Source organism: Phyllostomus hastatus, unplaced genomic scaffold (genome assembly GCF_019186645.2).
Source record: "Phyllostomus hastatus isolate PE091 unplaced genomic scaffold, TTU_PhHast_1.1 phas_scaffold_129, whole genome shotgun sequence".
NCBI lineage: Eukaryota > Metazoa > Chordata > Mammalia > Chiroptera > Phyllostomidae > Phyllostomus > Phyllostomus hastatus.
In genome coordinates, this window is record NW_025334009.1 from 14824429 (window position 1) to 14842595 (window position 18167).

The 18167-nt window shown below is 42.1% G+C and overlaps 1 protein-coding gene across 1 annotated transcript; it reads left to right on the forward strand.

Moving 5' to 3' along the window:
- The first annotated feature begins 440 nt into the window (after window positions 1-440).
- On the forward strand, window positions 441-17895 carry CMTM6 (CKLF like MARVEL transmembrane domain containing 6). Its single transcript, XM_045857377.1, has 4 exons — window positions 441-667; window positions 9951-10127; window positions 12535-12633; window positions 15183-17895. The coding sequence occupies exons 1-4, from the start codon at window positions 530-532 to the stop codon at window positions 15318-15320; spliced, it is 552 nt and encodes a 183-aa protein (XP_045713333.1). The 5' UTR covers window positions 441-529; the 3' UTR covers window positions 15321-17895.
- Window positions 17896-18167: the final 272 nt, after the last annotated feature.

Consider the following 18167-nt stretch of genomic DNA (forward strand, 5'->3'; position numbering starts at 1 on the left):
CAAGAGACAAGGAAACTAAATGAAGTTGATAAAACTGAGAGATGCAAAAGGCAGTAAACCTCAAAATCCTTGCAGACAACCCATTGCACTTAAAATGAAATTTAATTTCTTCCCTTGCCTTGTAAGGCCCCTACATTACCTGGCTTCTGCCGGCACCTCCAATCTCATCTCCTCTCCTCCCTTGCTTAGCCCTAGTTACACCAGTCTGGTTTCAGAATGAGCCAAGCTCATTTGATTCTCAGGACATGTGTACTTTCTGTTCCTTTACATGAAAGTATTTCCCCAGATATTTACAAGGCCTGTGATGTGGTGGGTAAGGGCTACCGGAGACAGGCGCCGGGGCGAGGAAGGGGCGGGACCAGGGCGGGGCGGGGGCTAGAGCGGAGGCGGGGCCAGGGAGGAGGCGGGGCAGGGCGGAGTCCGCCGGATGTCAAGGCGGAGGCCCAGGAAGTGACGGTCCGCGGACTTCTGGAGTGGGTGAGCGCCGCACTGCCACCGCCGTGGTCGCTGTGTTCCCGGGCCCTGGGAGATGGAGAACGGAGCCGTGTACAGCCCCACCACGGAGGAGGATCCGGGCCCTGCCAGGGGCGCTAGGAGCCGCCTCGCCGCCTACTTCAACCTGGGCCGGCTCAAGTTGCCTCAGCGCGTGCTAAAACTCTTGCAGCTGGTGAGTCCGTGGCCATGGCGGGCGAGCCGGGCCGGGGAGAGGGGTCTGGTCCCTGGGGCATCGGCCTGTGGGCTTGGGAGGCTGCCGAGCCGCCTCTCTTCAACGTGGTTGTTCAGGAAGCGGTCGTTTCCACACCCCCCAGTTCCTTCCCTCTTCGGCAAAGAAGGGGGCGTTACCCTCCGGCCCCCACCTCCTCCCTGCGGGCCGCCCCCCGTCCCTAGATCTCTTTCTGGCCCGCACCCGGATAGCGATGGAGGGCCACCGAGCCTGTTAGGTGGATTCCAGGAAATGCGTCGGAGCAGACCCAAGTGAGACACTTAGACTCATTCCATTTACTCCTCTGTAGCCACCTTCGTTTCTTCTCCCAGCTATTACTCTGCATTATCTCCCACAGTTCCCGAATTTAGACTACAAAGTGCTTTTTTGTTTATCTTTCCCTGGTTCCTGCGGTTTTCCTGGCGCGAGTCCTTGGGGGCAGTTTAATTTGGTGGACAAAGTCTTCCGATACCGCGCACTGGCATTGAGATGTGTACATTCAGTAAATTGTCTCCCAAGAGTTTTATGTTAATTGGAAAACAACTATTTCCGAGTGGGCAACATATATGTGCGAAGTGCAAAATCAAAAGGGCGTCTTTTTGTGTTTTGAGTGCTGGCGGCAAAACTAGGGCACGGTATTTTCAATTTCATTGAATTTTAGTTTACTGTAGGCAGTGAAGGTATCTTTCACCTGTTGGTGAAAATATCAGAACAGCTTTGAGATTGAAATTTTAGTTATCAAATTGTTTACACGCATATTGAGCTCTTATATTCTGTTTTAACCAATGATGAGCGACGTTTTCTGCAAGACGAAAAATAAGACTGCCTAGAGTAGGTTTATGGATTGGTTTGTTTCTTCAAACCATGCCAAGTGAAAATAACCAATTAGTTTCTTTGGGAGGAACTTAATAGAACTCAGATAACCAGAGCTTATGTTCTTAGAACTGAGATGACCTACTTTTATGAAAAAAAAAAAAAAAATAGCAGTCAGGAAACTGGCATTACTTTAAAGTCACCAAAATCACATCTGGGAATAATTGGGAAATCACTTGGAGGCAAGTGACATTATGGCCTGTGGAGCTCAAGAGAGTCTGGCTCTGTCTGTCTGTCCAGCCTTTTTTTTAGGTAGTTCCACATTTTCGTCTCTTGGCAGGAGGGGTTCCCCGTGTCTTTCTTTGCATCAGCTATTTCTTCTACCCTGGAGTGATTCCTTCTATGCTTCCCTTGTTAGCTCTCACGAGACTTGTAGATTTCAGCTGTTTCTCCACAGTAGAGCTAAAATGTTTCTACTTGAATTAAGAACTCTTTAGAACAGAAAAGAATATTAATCTAAAGCATTCTTACTGCTTAAAAAACATCATTAATATTCACCTCTTGCCCATTAAACCTATTTTCAGTTGCCTGTATTTTTCTTGCTAATTAGACACAGCAAAGCTAAAGTAAAATTTTTCTTTACCTTATTTATAGGTCAATAAACTATAGTAGTGTATCTTTAGAACAGAATACAACTAGAAATTTGGAAGTAGACTTTACTTAGGCTTACGGAAGAGGGGAAGGTGAATTTGCCTTGCAAAGATTGTTAGACTATTAGTCCTGCTTGTTCTCCATCATCCATAAGGAGACAGAGGGAAAGGATAAAAGCTGATGTCTCTTTTGAAATCTATGTATTTGTTTATGGGGAACTTCTAATGTTATAAGAATGCTTTCTTGAATGTATATTTTAAATTTTTTTCATAGTTAGTGCCTTTCATTTTGATGGTTGTCTTTTTGTTCCTGCTTTGTTTATTTTAATAATGTCTTACCTCTTCCCAACTGTATATTATGGGGGTTACCCAGAAAGTCCCAAGTAAATTAAAACTGTCATCCCACCTGGGGCAACAGGCAGTTTTCTTTGCTGTAACTCAAATTCTGCCTTTAGGTTGTTTTACTTTAGATGACTTATTTAAAAAAATTAAGTAGAATTTCAGAGCTCCAATAAGAAAACCATAATCAGAAGAGGAGGTACTTTAACAAGGGACCTGCAAGCCCTATGATGTTTTATTCAAAATGTAGTGTGTGTCTGTGTTTGGGTATGTTATTCTGAACCTACACATCTTTACAGATTCTCAAAGACCCCAAAGAGAAAGGAATCTTTTTCTAAAACTTAAAAGTCAGAGACTGTATGCTTAGGAAATCCTTAGATTAGAGTACTAGGAAGCTGAATTGGATTTCCTCTGAGAGTCTTTCCAAGATTTTTACTAGTCTCCGAGGTTCTGTGGCGTGTGTTGGTGCAGAACTGAACACCAAAAGGGCTAGAGACGAGCCTGCAAACATGGAAGGGGAGGTCAGAGCTAGAAGAGTGTAGCTGGCTGTTGAGTTCCATGTATGTAACTCTTGAGTTGGAGCTGTCTAGTTGTATCTACCGTGCAGGTGTGACCTTAGTTTTGTCAAAGGCTTGTTCAAAACCTAAGCGTCCTCTGACTACTACCTACCCTTCCAGAGCTGAAGAAGAGATAAAGGTTCAGCTAGGAATTCATGTAAGGAGTTTTTGCAGTCCTAAATTTGTGCATTCAGTCTATTATCAGCTTATTCTATCCTTAGATTGCTCTTTAGGCCCATGTATTTTTACTTTGTGAGGTTTTTTTGTTGTTGTCGTCGTCGTTATTTTTGAGGGAATTTGTTTTTGTATTAAGGGGTGAATTAGCATTTGGTAACCTGATTCTTTGCTAGAAAGCTGGTGCAGTGATCTAAGTATGAGTATGATTCTCTGCAACAAGCTGGCATTGTGTTTATGGTACCAGGTGAATGTCCCGATGGCTGCACAGTACTGTGATTATGATAACTCTTCAAGCAAGCAGTTTGATTTGGATTCACCAGTGATTTAAATTTATTAAATTATATATAATGTTACTCTGTAAGCGCCAAGAAACAAATCACTTAGAAGCAATTTATCTTATATTGGTGCTTCTTTCATTACTTAAATGTGAAAGTTGATATGTACTAAATTAAAATGCTCTGTTTTTACCTTGAGGAAGATCCATAATGTCAGCAAATTTTATCTTTGAACCTTTGTGAGTGTAAATGTTTGCTTAAGGCAAGGGAAACCTGGCTGGATGTCAGGCTGACAGATGTGTTTACTCGAACTGCATCTCACTACAAGTTCATTAATTCACAAATTCATATAATTTTGTAGATGGGGTTTTATAATGAATGGGAAACATTAGAAAGCTATTTTTATAAGAAATGTTTTCGTAATAGACTGTTAAAGACAAATGATGGGGAATTAGTATTTAATACAATGACTGTTAATTTTAAAGAAGACTTGAAGTTTCAGAAAAGGCAGTGAAATTGAAAGAGAGAGAGAAAGACACAGGGTAGTAATTATCTGAATGTTGAAATCATTAGGACTGTGAGTAAGACCGTCTTTTAGTCACTAAGACTTCCCAGATATGTTGACCCTAGCAAATTGCTTTTAATGTATGGTTTAACAGCAAAAGGGGAAATGCACAAAACTACAGTTGTAACCTCAAAAACCCAGTTCTACAGGGGAAACCTGCACGAATGTACAAAGTTGTAAAATAAACTTAATAAATAGTGTTTTCTGGGGGGAACAAGTACAGAGAAGGGAGTCAGGAGACCTGGGCTCTTGTATGTGCCTCACTAACTGCGGACTTGCCTGCCAGAGATTAAGTCCATTGTTTGTAAACACGAAGGTGGGAGACTGTGCCCTCCAAAGGCCTCCCAACTCTGAAAGTTTGGTAATTCCTTTAGTTACATTTGGGTAAAATTTTCTGTCATCAGAAGGAGCCGCACTGGTGTCCTGTCGTTAGGTAGTGAGCTTCATATTTAGTAAGCAGTCCTTCGTGTCACGTCTTCGTGCATTGGGAATAAATCTGTTCACCAGATGACAGTAACCGAGTCTTTTAACTTACGGGTTACCTTCACCATTATCTCCTTATTCGATTCAGTGGCCTTATCTCTTTTTCCTTTCCTTGGTATTTGGTGCTGGTGACTACTCATTTCTTGAAATTCTTCCTTCCCTTAACTTTTATATTTTTTCTTTTTTTAATAAAAAATTGCTTACAAAAAATCAACCAAAAATATGATTAAAGTAAAATAAGCCACACTATACCCTTCACACTCTTACATCCCCCAGCATCGCTGTTCAACAGTTGGAGTATGTTTACTTGCTTTTCAAAAGAATTTCCCTAAGAAGTGTTAAACTTGTGACTTGCTCGTCTGGTGTTCCTTATTCTTCCCCCTGTATTCTTGAGCTGTGATATTCCTTCGGGCCCCACCCAGTCCTTTGTTCCTTGTTTCTTCTATCCAAGTCAGCCAGGCAGGCCGTCCTGTTGTGTGCATCTGGAAGTCCAGACTCCCTGGCATGACCTTCACAGAACCACACCCAGCACCTTAACCATTTTCTCGGCGCTCCCCATCCAGTTCGGTCGGTTGCCTCGTTATCCCTTCGGGGCTTCCCATGCAAATGCTTGCCTTCGCCACCTGTTCTTGTTTGTCCCCCTGCTTGGCACGGCCTCTGCCCACCCAGACCCTGTGTGTCTCTTGGCTCTGGTCTGAGTCTCGCTTTTCCGCCCACCCTTCTCCAGCTGCTCTTCGTCCAGGTGGATCCGAACATTCTCCTGAGATTTCCTGAACTTAGACATAATGAATGCTCGACTGTGAGGTACAAAATAATTGTGTTCCTGCTGTTTTTTGTACACTGCTCTTACTGCTCTGCCATTACATGTTCCTGTGCGTATTATAATGCTGCATGCATAATACCCAGATACACTTCATTATTTTTTTTATCAAGGTATAATTGAATTGTAACATCACTTTCAAGTGTCCACCATAATGATTCATTATTTGAACATACTGTGACATGATCCCTTTATTTTGTACTACAGACTTTTTAGTGCTTATAAAGGAACTTAATAGCATCAGAGATGGCGAGTCAGAAGAACATTTCATACCACATATAGCTTTTATATAGTGCTGATTTCTTGGTCTCTAACTGGGAATAGGAAGTAGTAAATTCCCAAATTTGATATGATACCCCTTCAGTCTTTTAGGATGTCCACGCAGAAACCCGCCTTTTGATACTGCTCTGAGGCTTAAAGTTAGTAAGAATGCTTCCTGTTAATAAGTTTGGAGTGGGACTTTTAATGACTTAACATTGATTGCTTCTGGCCAAGCTGGATTCTGCCCTCTTCTTACTGAGAATTAGATAAACAGTCTGTATTTTTACTAGAGATAAGGTTTTTTTTTTTTGTTATATAGTCTACACAGATGAGTGTTCCTGATAATCTAATTAATGTAGTAAGAATGCTTCAGCTGTTCTCAACCCCATTAGAGTTTTAGGCTGATATCTTCTCATAGTTAATTGACTTTTATGCAACAGGTACATTTTGCAAACTTCTCATGGAAAAGCTCCTAAAACTCCTAAGATAGAGGCAACTAGAAGCAAGAATAAGGCAAATGGAATATTAGGCAGTACTTTACTATACTATATTCTTGTAAAGACTCACCCTGGAATAATTATAGGAGACTAAGGAAGGATCTTTACCCAGTGCCTTCGGGAATTTGTCTCGGTGTGTCATTTTATATCCCATGGTCTGTGATTGGGAATGCCTCACCTACCATCTGTCTGAAGGCGGTTGTTCAGAACATGCTGGACAGTTTTATACTTCATTAACAGGAACTCATAGCAGTAGGATCTATTTTCATTCTTACATACATTCTTTTCAGTTGTAGGGATATATGAACTTTGTATTGCTCAGTAACCTTAAAGGGGGATAACCTTAGAGGCTTAGATACCAATTTAGATTTTACCTTTTTTTGAAAACCTTTTATTCTGAAGTGATTGTAGATTCATAGGAGCTTGGGAAAAAATGTACAGGGAGGTCCTGTATGCACTCACATGCATGCACGTGTGTGGATGTGTGTTACTGCTCTGCAGTTTTATCACATGTGTAGTTTCCTAGAAGCACTGCCACAGTCAAGATTCAGGACTGTTCCATCACCACAGGCTTCCCTCCTGCTTCTGCTTTATAGCTGTTTTATAGCCACGCCGCTTCTCTCTCCCCCGGGCACCACTAATTTGTCCTCCACCTCTATAATGTTTGCTTTTTGAGGAATGCTGTATAAATAGAATTATGCAGTCTGTAACCTTTTGCAATTGGATGTTTTTCACTTTGTATAATTCTCTGGAGATTCATCCAGGTTGTTGCATATGTCAAGTTTGTTCGTTTTTGTTGCTAAGTAGTATTCTATGGTATAGTGTACCTACCACAGTTTGCTTGACCATTGAAGGACATCTGGATTGTTTCCAGTTTGGGGCTATTGTGAATGAAATTGTTATGAACATTCATGTACCGATTTTTGCATGAACTTCAGTTTTCATTTCTCTTGGTTGGATGTGGAATGCAGAAATACAGTTGCTGGGTTCATGGCAGTTGCATGCTTAGTTCTTAAGGAAACAGCTAAACTGGCCTTGGCTGCTGTGGCTGAGTGGATTGGGCATCATCCTGCAAACCGAAAGGTCACGGGTTCCATTCCCAGTCAGGGCACATGTCTGGGGTGTGGGTGTGTGAGAGGTAGCTGATCAATGTTTCTTTCACACATTGATGTTTCTCTCCCTCTCTTTTTCTCTCCCTTTCACTCTCTCTAAAAGTAAATAAGTAACATCTCAGGAAGGGAGGGAGGCAGGGAGGGAAGGAAGGAGGTGGGTAGGGAGAGAGAGGGGGGAGGGAGGGAGAAACTGCTAAACTGTTTTCAGAGTAACTGTACCATTGGCCATTTTGTGTGAAAATGTTTTGTAGGATAAGATTTTTATTGCATACTGGGAAGTGTATCTGTTGACTTTGGTAGCAATTTTGTTGCCCTTAATATATCTGGTTGCTTCTACTGGCCTGACTTGGGTGAAATGGCATTTCCCGATGTAGGCATCTACTTGGGTCATCAGTTATTTTGATTGTTTTAACACTCAGAAGGAAACTCCCTCAATTTCCACAAAACCCACACTAACTGCCCGAGTGAAACTCTTCACTTTCTTCCCTCCTGTTTCTAGAGAAGAGTTAGCCCCAAACCTGAGCTCCGAATCCCACCTTTAGAGAACCTCTTTTCTTCCTGTCCTTAGACCTGCCCATCTTCCTGGTTTCTACCTAAGCATTTAAACACGCCCAGTTCTTTCCCATCTAGAAATTCCCTTCCCTTGGACCTCCTCCACTTCTGCCCTAGCTGGCCACTGTTCTGAAACCACGCTTCTTGCCTATGCTGTCTCCATTCTACTGCTTTGTCTTCCCCTTACTTCCCAACATGCAGTGCTGTCATCTAAGCTTCCCTGTATGACTACCCTGACATCGTCTTGCTGATGTCATCAGCAGCCTTCCTGCAGCTTAGGCTAATGTAAGCGTTTCAGTTTTGTTCTTACCTGACTACTAAGTAGCATTCAGGACTCTGGATTCCTTCCTCTTTATAGAAATACTTTTTTCTTGGTCTACTGCCCCTCGGACTGTTGCTTCTGATTGTCCTTTGCAGGTGTCTGCCCCTCTGCATATCCCTTGGGTTCTTCAGAGTTCTGTGTGAGGCCACCTCTGCTCATTCTGGGTGGTCTCATGGCTGGCCCCCACATCTCTAGCTCCACCTCAGGCTGCCCGCCTGAGCTCCAGGCCTGTATATCCATTCGCCTCCTAGGCATCTCCACCTAACTTCCCCCAGCCCCCTCATACACAGCATAGTTAAAACTGAATTCATTCTCTTCCTAACACCCTTGCCTCTTAAAAAGAACAAAACAAAACTCTTATTTCTGCAGTGAAGCATCAGTATGTTAATGCAGTGGGAGCACTGTGAAAACCCACTTCCATTTCAGTTGCTGGATCCACCAGACCTAACCATCCTCTGTTCAGTGCAAAAAATCATTCTGACCTGAGCCTGCCCGTCACAGACAGCCATGGCCGGCCGGCCCCTCTGCAGACCTCTTCGCTCTCCACCTCCGCCATCGGTTGACTTGTGTTGGTCCCGTGCTGGTTTATATGAACGATGCTTTCTATGGCCAGGCATTTAATTAAATATTACGCGAACTAAAATTGAGTGTGAAAACGAATGGCTTCTATGAAAACTGAATCGAATGCTTCGGAAAGATGGAAAAATAAGTTACTAAAATACTTGCTGTGGAATTAAGTAAGAACAAGGCAACTGTGAAAGGCTGGTGAAACCAGTCCCACTCTAGAAGGATTCCGTACTCTGCTAATCAGCGTCCAAGACCTTGCCGCAGTTCCAGGAACCTCAGTGGGAAGTGGTAGTTGTAAGTGAGGGAGGTGGCTAATGCAGAAAACCTGGTGTGGAATTCCAGCGTTGTGGGCTCGCACCCACCTCCGATGAGTAGTGAGTGAACGCGCCATTTTGTGTTAGGTTAAAACGTTTCAGTACATGTGTATTACCTTGTTTCCTACTCTGTTGGTATTCATTTTTTCTAGTAAGGGCTTCTACTGCATTGTTTAGTAATTAGCCACTCTCTCTATTACCGTGGCTATCTGCCCTGGCCACTCTCTGTTCCCTGATTTCCTACGTCAGCTTCCCGTCTAGATGTCTGCTCCAAGTTTTGCCCTTCCTCCAGTCTCATCTGCATATTGTAGCTAGTGAGAGCTGCTAGAAGCATGAACTCGGCCATGCTACCCTTTGCTTTAAAAACCCTTAAAACCCAGAGTCCTTAAACTAGTTAAAGAGACATTTAGATCTGACCTCGGCTTACCTCTCTAGTCCCGCCGCATCGTTTTTGTGCTGCTGTCCCCTCCTTCACACTGGACACTTGAGCCACGGTGACAGCTGGTTCTCACAGCTCACTGGCGGGTGGTGGGATGTGCGTGTGCTCACCCGGGTAGGAGGGTGCTGGGCTCCCCACCGCTGGGTCTTCGTGTGCACCGCTTCTCTGCCTGGAACTTGGTTTGCTGACTTTAGCCCCCCAGACTGACTCTACTGCCCTCCAGGAAGCCTTTCCCGACACCCCAGGTTCAATGGCTCTTCAGTAAGCTTTCATAGCAACACCCAATATTTACCCTGTTCCACAGTACATGGCGGGTGACTGTGTACCTATCTTCCCCTCAAAGCACCCAGACGGTAAGTTCTTTGTAGATCAGCCGTTCGGTAAGTGTGTTTGCCATCGTCTTGTCTCCGCTTCATAAATATTTGAGTGAACAGATGGTGTTTTCTGAAAACTGTAGGTTTCTCCGGAAAATCACTGAAGTAAAATGCTTTGTTTGTTTTGCAGTTGCTGTCTCTGCTGGCCTTTATCTGTGAAGAAGTGGTCTCCCAGTGCACCTTGTGTGGGGCGCTGTACTTTTTTGAACTCGTCAGCAGCAGTGCCTTCCTTCTGAGTCTCCTTATCCTGATAGTGTACTGCACTCCGGTCTACGACAAAGTGGATGCTGGGAAAATCAAGTCATCGGTGAGCACGAAAAATATTGTCCTTATATTAGGAACATAGAGATTTTGGAATCTTGTAGTGTTTTGTTATTCAAAGTAGTAACGTTTTCAAAAAACTCAGTAACATGAGAAAAGTTGTTCCAGTTCTGCCTTTAAGCAACTCAATTTTCCCCGCCAAATGGCAGGATAGAAGGGGAAAGTGGAATTAGAATGAAAGTGACAACACTACCCATATTGCACAGCAACTGGTTGTTTAACCTAATTCACATTAGATATTTTTAAAAACTAAGAGTTTGTCACTTTCCATTTCTCACATTTTAGAGTGTCACTCATTGGTTCTACAGTTTTTCATTGTGTGCCTATTATATGTGAGGCATGATGTGAGACCCTAGAGATGGAGTAATGAACTAATGTGCTGTATTTCTGGAGCTTATAAATAAAATGGCACGTAATTCCACTTTGTTTTGATTTCATTATGAAAAAAAGTTGTCTGTAAGTGAATTAAGAAGGCATTTATTAAAAGACTTAGCCCGCTGAACCTGTGTTTTTATTTTAGTATAAGGATTCATTTATTCATTTATTTTTAGAGAGAGAGGAAGGGAGGAAGAAAGAGAGGGAGAGAAACATCAGTGTGTGGTTGCCTTTTGCATGCCCCCCACTGGGGACCTGGCCTACAACTCAGGCATGTGCCCTGACTGGGAATCAAACCAGCTATCCTTTGGTTCATAGGCCGGCACTCAGTCCATTGAGCCACAGCAGCCAGGGCTTAATTTTTTTTATCTTAAAACAGCTTTTGTAAATATTTTACTATATTTCTTTTGGGCCTTTGTTTCTCTTAATAGGTAATTTTAAAATTTAAAATAGTTGTAATCATAGAATATATATATTCTGCTTTGTACTTAACTATATAAGGATTTGTTTCAGTGGTTTAAAAATCACTTTTACTGTGTGCATAATTACTTAAATTTTAAATATATCTTCATGTAAGGGAGGTTTTCTGATTTAGATAAAAGGTTTTGAGTGTGTGGTGGCGGTGTCGAGGGTAGAAGGAGAATCTTTTACAAGAAAGCATCTTTTCTGTTCTGTGCCAGTGTGGGTTACATTCTATCCAGAATTACAATAGCCAATGTTTAGACATTTATTGTGTGCCTGGCACTGATCTAAGCACTTTCTATGGATTAACACTCATCTTTAGAATCATTTTATAAAGAGGATACTGTTATTATCTCCATTTGCAGATGAAGAGACAAAGGCACACAGATATTAAGTAACTAATTCAAAAGCCATAAAGCTGGGAAGTAGTGTAACTGGGTTTTGAACTCAGTCCGGCTCTAGAAGCCATGCTTATTGAATAGTACATTATTCTGTCTCAGAATGACTGTCTTGTTTACCTCCTTGAATGCAGTCCAAATATTAGTAGAATCTTATATGTGTGTGGAGCAGACTTGAAATAATATTTAAGGGAATAGGAAAAACAAAGTACTGTAGAAAAATGCCTCTTTTAGAAACAAAGACAAAACTCCTTAAATGTTTTAATAAATGTTAAGTGAACAGTTGACAATAGTATAGGAATTTTATGTTGGATAATTTTGTTTATATTAAGTTTAGTGGAGATTGCATTTCCAAAAACTCAAAGTGTCAGACTCTGGAGTGGCTATCAGTTACCGGGTTCTCTTCTGAATCGAGTATGTATGTCAAGCAGTTCTCAGTTGGCATGTGAGAGAGAGCGCCTTATGAGATAATGCCTGAGAGAGCTCTTGGAAACCCATGAAGAACTTCATCATTGTAAGCTGCATTATGATGAGATATGGAGGCTTTTCTGGTAGTAGGTAGCTCGTCATACAGGCCTATTTTGGATTACCCACATGGAACAACTAAAAGCAATACATTATTGCTGAAAGTTTAAGTGGCTAAAAAACATGCTACTAGCATACTCTTGTTTAGTTAATGGTGAATGGTTCTTCTGAGTCTCTTTTCCAAAGTGCTTTCAGAGCACCGAAGTGCTCTCAGACAGGCCGCCCTGGCACAGAGTGCACTGGAGGGAAGGAGATGTGCCTTTTTTTTTTTTTTTTTTTACCAGAAGAAAGATAGGATTCAATAAATCCTTTGGCTTTGATAACTTTAATATGTCCCAGAGAAATACACACACACACTCACACACATGACCTTTTGGAGAACTGTTTTATGACAAGATTGTTCTGTGATGTATTCTCGGAATATGTCCTGTCCAGTATGCCCTGCCCTCGTGCTCCTTCCCGGGGCGGCCCTCTCGTGCTCGGCTTATTGGAAAGATGGGAGTCCCAGTGTGCACGTTTGGGTTGTGTGAAGCAAAAAAATGTCATTGAAGTTTTTTAAAGTAAAAACTAAAATATTTGTTTCTGTCAACCTAACCATACTGCATTCCTTGTGTGTTTTGTACACGCGTGTAGGATTTTTACATCACTGGGGTGACAGGATTAGTGTTTCTGTTGGCGTCCATCCTTTTTGCTACCATGCACGACCACACCTCAGCTGAAATTGCTGCCATTGTAAGTACCTTGTGTTTTTGTCTTCGCTTATTTTTCTGTGTCATCGGGAATCTGAGAAGTAGTTGACAAGTTATACAATACGGGAGAGTAGTTTGTCTTTGAATTTATTTTTTTTTTGTAGTTTTGAATAGAAGACCTAAAAAGCAAACAATGATAGCTTTAAATATGATAGCATGAAAAACCTAGAACCTGTCTTTAGAATTTGAGTTTTGTTAACAAAAAAACACATTTACTCCACATATGAACATGTTATTGCTAATGGAAGTGGTAGAATTGACTTTATTATCTTATATTTCTCTACTTTTCAGTTCAACAAAACACATCTGTCTACATGGCAGGTGCTGTTCTAGGTGTAGAGACTACACGGGAGAAATGATCCAAAAGTTGAGCCTAATAAAAGATCAAAAGAAAACACTTGTATCTGAAATCCTTTGGTGGGAGGGCAGGGTTTTTTTAGAATGGAGAATATTTTGGATTTTGGAAAAGTGATGCTGTACATGAACTTTACTATACAATACCTTCAGGGGGCCTGGGCAGCCTCCTGTAAGCCGGCATGTGACTATTTCTGAAGCACAGGAATATTCACAGTAAAGGGGACAGGCAAAGATTTTAAATAGTTCTATTTCATGTTGACTTTGAGCCACGCAAATCATGAAAACTTTGAGCTTGTTTTGGATTTCAGAATCGCAAATCAAAGCCCACAGACCTGAACTGGTACCATTGTTCCAAATGTGAACATCTCGGAACTGGGTAACTAACCCTTCTACAAGTCAGCTGGTTTCCCGTTAATACTTTTGCTCATGACAGAATTGACATGTCAGCTAATAGATCATTAAAATGACTTTTTATGATAGAAAAACTTAAAAGGAGTTCAAGAATTACATGGCTGTATTTCCTTATTCATGGTTTCTTAGCACTCACATGTATAAAAACAAAACATGGAAGTAACATTAATGCTGAACTGTGACTCACTCTTAAGTAGTATTTATCCATGGGTCTGTGAACCTCTTGAAGAGAAAACTGAAAGTTTTAATAAAACCTTTTCAGTTTATATATATATATATACTTCCGAGGCGGTATTGCAGAAGAAGACTTACTGCAGAGGAAGAGGATAGGATTGTCAGGAAAATATTTTCAAGTATAGAAATACATTACTATAAAATCCTGTGGAAGAAGTGGAGGTTGAGGAAAAGTTGAGTTTAGGGCAAAAAAAAACATGGCATAAAATTCCCAGCTATTAAAAAAGACCTTGTTGAGGTGTTTTAATTAGATGGTATGTTAGATTATTGCAGTATTTAGATTTCATTGGATATATTTAAGAGTGACTGGCAGTTGAAAAACTCTGTAGTATGCTGGAAATTACCTTTTGCAGCTATTTAAATTAAGAAAACTTTTGGAGAATTAAATGAGTGAGGGAGTTTATTTAAAAAAAATTCATCAAGTGTGTGAGCCAATGAGCTGGCAGATCATCTGTCCGGATGATACGGCAGAGGAGGGCCTTGTGTGGACTGGGACTCTCCCGGGGGTGGGAGGTGGCTTCCCAGACTGGGGACGTCAGGTCTCCCTTTCAAGTGCTGAGTGAGCCAGCCAATCGGGGGAGAAGTGCCATCAGAGGGAAGAGAGTTGGGTTTTGGGTGGGGGGCTTGATCATTAACTTTAGGTTGGATGTGTCGGGGGGCGCCGAGGTGAATTAATTAATTTGGAACTCAGTTCGCTGTACAGTGACGTGAGGCAGAAGGCATGTTCTTGAGGCGGAAGGGTTGGGTTTTGGGGGGAAAAGAGACTGCGGCAAACGACAACAGAATGGGAGAAACCGTGGAAGGGACTTGCGCCGTTACCTGCTTCAGTTTTCTCTTCTCGTAGAGCACTCTGGCCCCCACTTCCTTAAAGGTGTTGGGAGTGGAGAAGCTGAATTTGAACCAAGGTCGTCTGTCTCTGGACAGAATTCTCAGAATGTTGATCCGGTCTTAGCAGAGCACAACAATGAGGAAGTGGTTGAAGGAAGGGGAAGTAAATCGTGGCATCATGTCACGTCATCAGAGTGTGACAATGAACTGGAAAATGTTTTTTTAGATAATTTAACCTAAAGGTATCTTCAAAATAGAACTTGCTTTTTTATATTAATAACTTTTCCTCTTTTCACACAGGCTCAGCTGCCCACTCACGTGTGCCCCTTATCTCATCCGAGGGGCAGTGTAACGTTGCTAATCATCCTGTTTGTGTCCTTCTCTAGGGTTTTGTTTTTCATCTGCTAACCTTAACTTCACAGATGGGCAGTCCACGTGAACACGCATTTGACGTGCATTTATGAGACCGGGCATTTGTTATTTGTGAGACTGTGACTAAACTATTATTCCCGAATTCTTTTTTTTTTTTTTTGTAACTTCTTTCCATTTTGTGGTGACTTTAAACATTTTTTTTACCACTAAATTTAAGAAAAAAACTATTGAATCATCTTGCTTGTATGAAACACTCTCAAAGCCAAGCAGGAAATGTGAGATTATATGATCAAATTCTTCATATAACCTTTGCCCCCTTTTCCTCCTCAGGCGTTTGGATTTCTCGCAAGTGTTATGTTCCTGGCTGATGGTGGCTTTATGTTCCATGAAAAACGACAGGCGTCCCAGCTGAGAAAACCTGAGACTGCCACCAGGGCAGAGGCCCTCACCGAACCACTGAATGCCTAAAGACTGCAGGGAGCCGGTGTTTCGCAAGGTGCCGACTGCGTGGCCCCAGAGCCCAGGCAGAAGCACTTGTACAGTCTGTGTAATGGCTAAACCACTTCTTTCGGAGAGCAAGGGGAAGGGCCTGAAGGCAGTTGTATCAATTCGGATAGTGTGCCCGTCACCACAGATTAGGTCAGCAGGGGTTTTTTTGTTTGTTTGTTTGTTTTTTTGTAGCATTTGAAATTTGTATCAACGAAGTTTATTTTTTATTTTTTGGAGGTGAAGGCAGTTGTTTCATTAAGGCACAGCTCAACTATTGATAAATTATTCTGTCATTGTCACTAGGGCTTAGCTTTCAAATTTTGCCTCATAGCTATATAAGCAACATGACTCAGTTCATCTGTTCAGAATTGTTTTCCCTTTTAAGTTAGTTTGCTTAACTATGAGTTTGTTTTTGGAGGATTACATAAAATTTAATGTGTATTTAAATGTTTGAATTCAATATTTAAAATGCTGGTTTAGGGTTTTTTTCTTAAAATATAATACCCAGGCTCTACTGCATCTCCCTCAGCCTTAAGATTACATTGTAACAATTTAAGATAATTGTTATTAACTCTTTTATAGCCTAATAGAAAATGTGTGGGAGGTGCTAGCATTTTATATGCATGAAATCAACATCCGCAACCCCGCATTTGTTCTGCACTTTGGTGGTTGTTGATAATAAGCAAATTTTTTGTGTGTAACACATGGAAAAATCTAAGAAACTACTATCTCACCTAAGGACCAAAGATAAAAAAGATATACTTTTTGTGCAATACAGTGAACTTATAAAAGCAGGCATGGACCACTGACCAAATATCCCAAGAGGCGAGGTTCGCACTGTGAGTGAGAAAACGGTTCGTTCTCCTGTTGGCACGTGATTACTTCTACTGAAACTGATAGAGCTCTGCAGGTCCTGTTCAGCGTTTTCTTTGGAGCCAGTCTTTTTAAAACCCCAGCCTTTGGATTTTTCATCTCTTGGAGATGCTTGCTTTTCTGTCTCCTTCCCAGAATGGTCCACACGCTGCTGCTTTGTCAGGCAGAGGTGCACTCCTGGCCCTGGCTCTTTCTTGTTGGCGGTAGTTTTAGGTGGTCCAGGGTCTCGGGCCCTTCTCATTGCCCACAGTGCTAGCAGGATCTTCGGGGCTTTTGTGCCCGCAGAGCAGTGCCTTTGGAGGAGACCGTCCTAAGGGAGTGAGTGTCTAGAGTCCTGCCCAGGTTAGTGCTGTTGACGGGGTCAGGAGTAGTCAGACTGTTCTCAAGGGACACTTCACAACCAGTTCTGATAATCTGGAAGAACTGTCTGCTGTTGGCAGGCTGTGGTTTACAGAATACACCCTTCTGGCCCTCCTCCTAGATTTCTGACTCAAAACTTGGATGCCCAGGTGACGAGCCCATGCGTCAGGTCCTTCGGGAGTTTGGGGGAGGTGTTCTGGGCTAGGCATGCTAGGTGGACTGTCTGAGAAAGTGGAATCATGTGTCTAGGGACCCCATCATTTTTTAACCTCTCACCTGCCTTTTATGTCTGGTAGATCGGTTTCAGCTGCATCCAGGTGGCTAATGTGACTCTCAAAACTTGGTCATTATGGCCAGACACAGCTGCTCTGTCTCCATGACTCAGGGCCTTATCCATTTGTATCACGGTCTGGATGCTAGTGTTAGTGACAATGTCATCATTACCAGCTTGGGAGATAATGAAACCAGTCGTGGATGCTGTTGTTACTGAGCGCGCCATCTAAGAGAGAAGTAGCTTGGGCCTTGGGTTCAAGAAGAGACTGGTTCAGAAGACTTGCCAGCTTATGGTAGGCGAGTTCTGGAACTTCACGTCAAAATACTGTACTGTTGCCATATTAAATATCATCTAGACCCAGCTGGGATTCACAGCAAACCATCTGGACTACCTCAGGGTCCCCACCCACGCGTTGGGTTTAGTTGGGTGTGCCGGCTGCGTCCTCAGCGGGCCTCACACGTGCAGCTGGCACTGAGCTCGGTTCTGGGTGTTCTGAGGTTTCCTTCCGTTTGTTCCCTTGGTGTAGGGCTGCTGAGCCTTGCCTTTTTGGAGAGATAATGCATTCGTTGGTATTTTGGTCACTCTAGAACTTTTTTTCACGTTGCTTTTTTATGGGACCCGTGACCAACTGGCCCCCCTCTTCTCTTGCAGAAGAGATTCCAAGTGGAAAGACCACTGCGGTAAATACAAAGTTCCAGGAGAACTTGGGACCAAAACCACTGTTAAGGACAGGAAAGGACAGACTTAGTAAACTCAAAGTTACATTAGTTTTTATTATCACATATTATAAATTTAATTTGCTGTATTTTATACAAATAAACTGGAATGGTTTTAAAAAATTATAAGGGAAATGCACTTACAATATAAAAATTTTATAATTGCTGTACTTAAATTATGTTCTGTTTGGGGACTGGGAAATGTATTTTTACATTGTTTATAGCCAATCATTTTTGTATTTATCAAATGAAATCCCATATGTCCTTTTTATCTTTCTCCATGTCAAATTTTGTAGTCTTCTTTTTAAATAAATCCATCCTGTTGTCCATACTTTTGTAGTTGTTTAATCATTAGGGAAGCACAGTATTTAGGAGAAAGCCTTCTCCAGAGTTTTAGGAGTTGGCCGTACAAGCGCGGTAAGTACCCACACAGAACACTGGACCGCGGATCTGCCCCGGCGTGGGGCACACGTAGAAGAGCACCAAACCCAGCTCCGAGCCACGGGCTTGTCCTCTTGTTGAGAAGTTGGGATATACATTCAAAGGAGAATTTGAAAGGAGCTATGGGTGAAGAGTTTGAAAGGAATGTTACAGACTAAATGC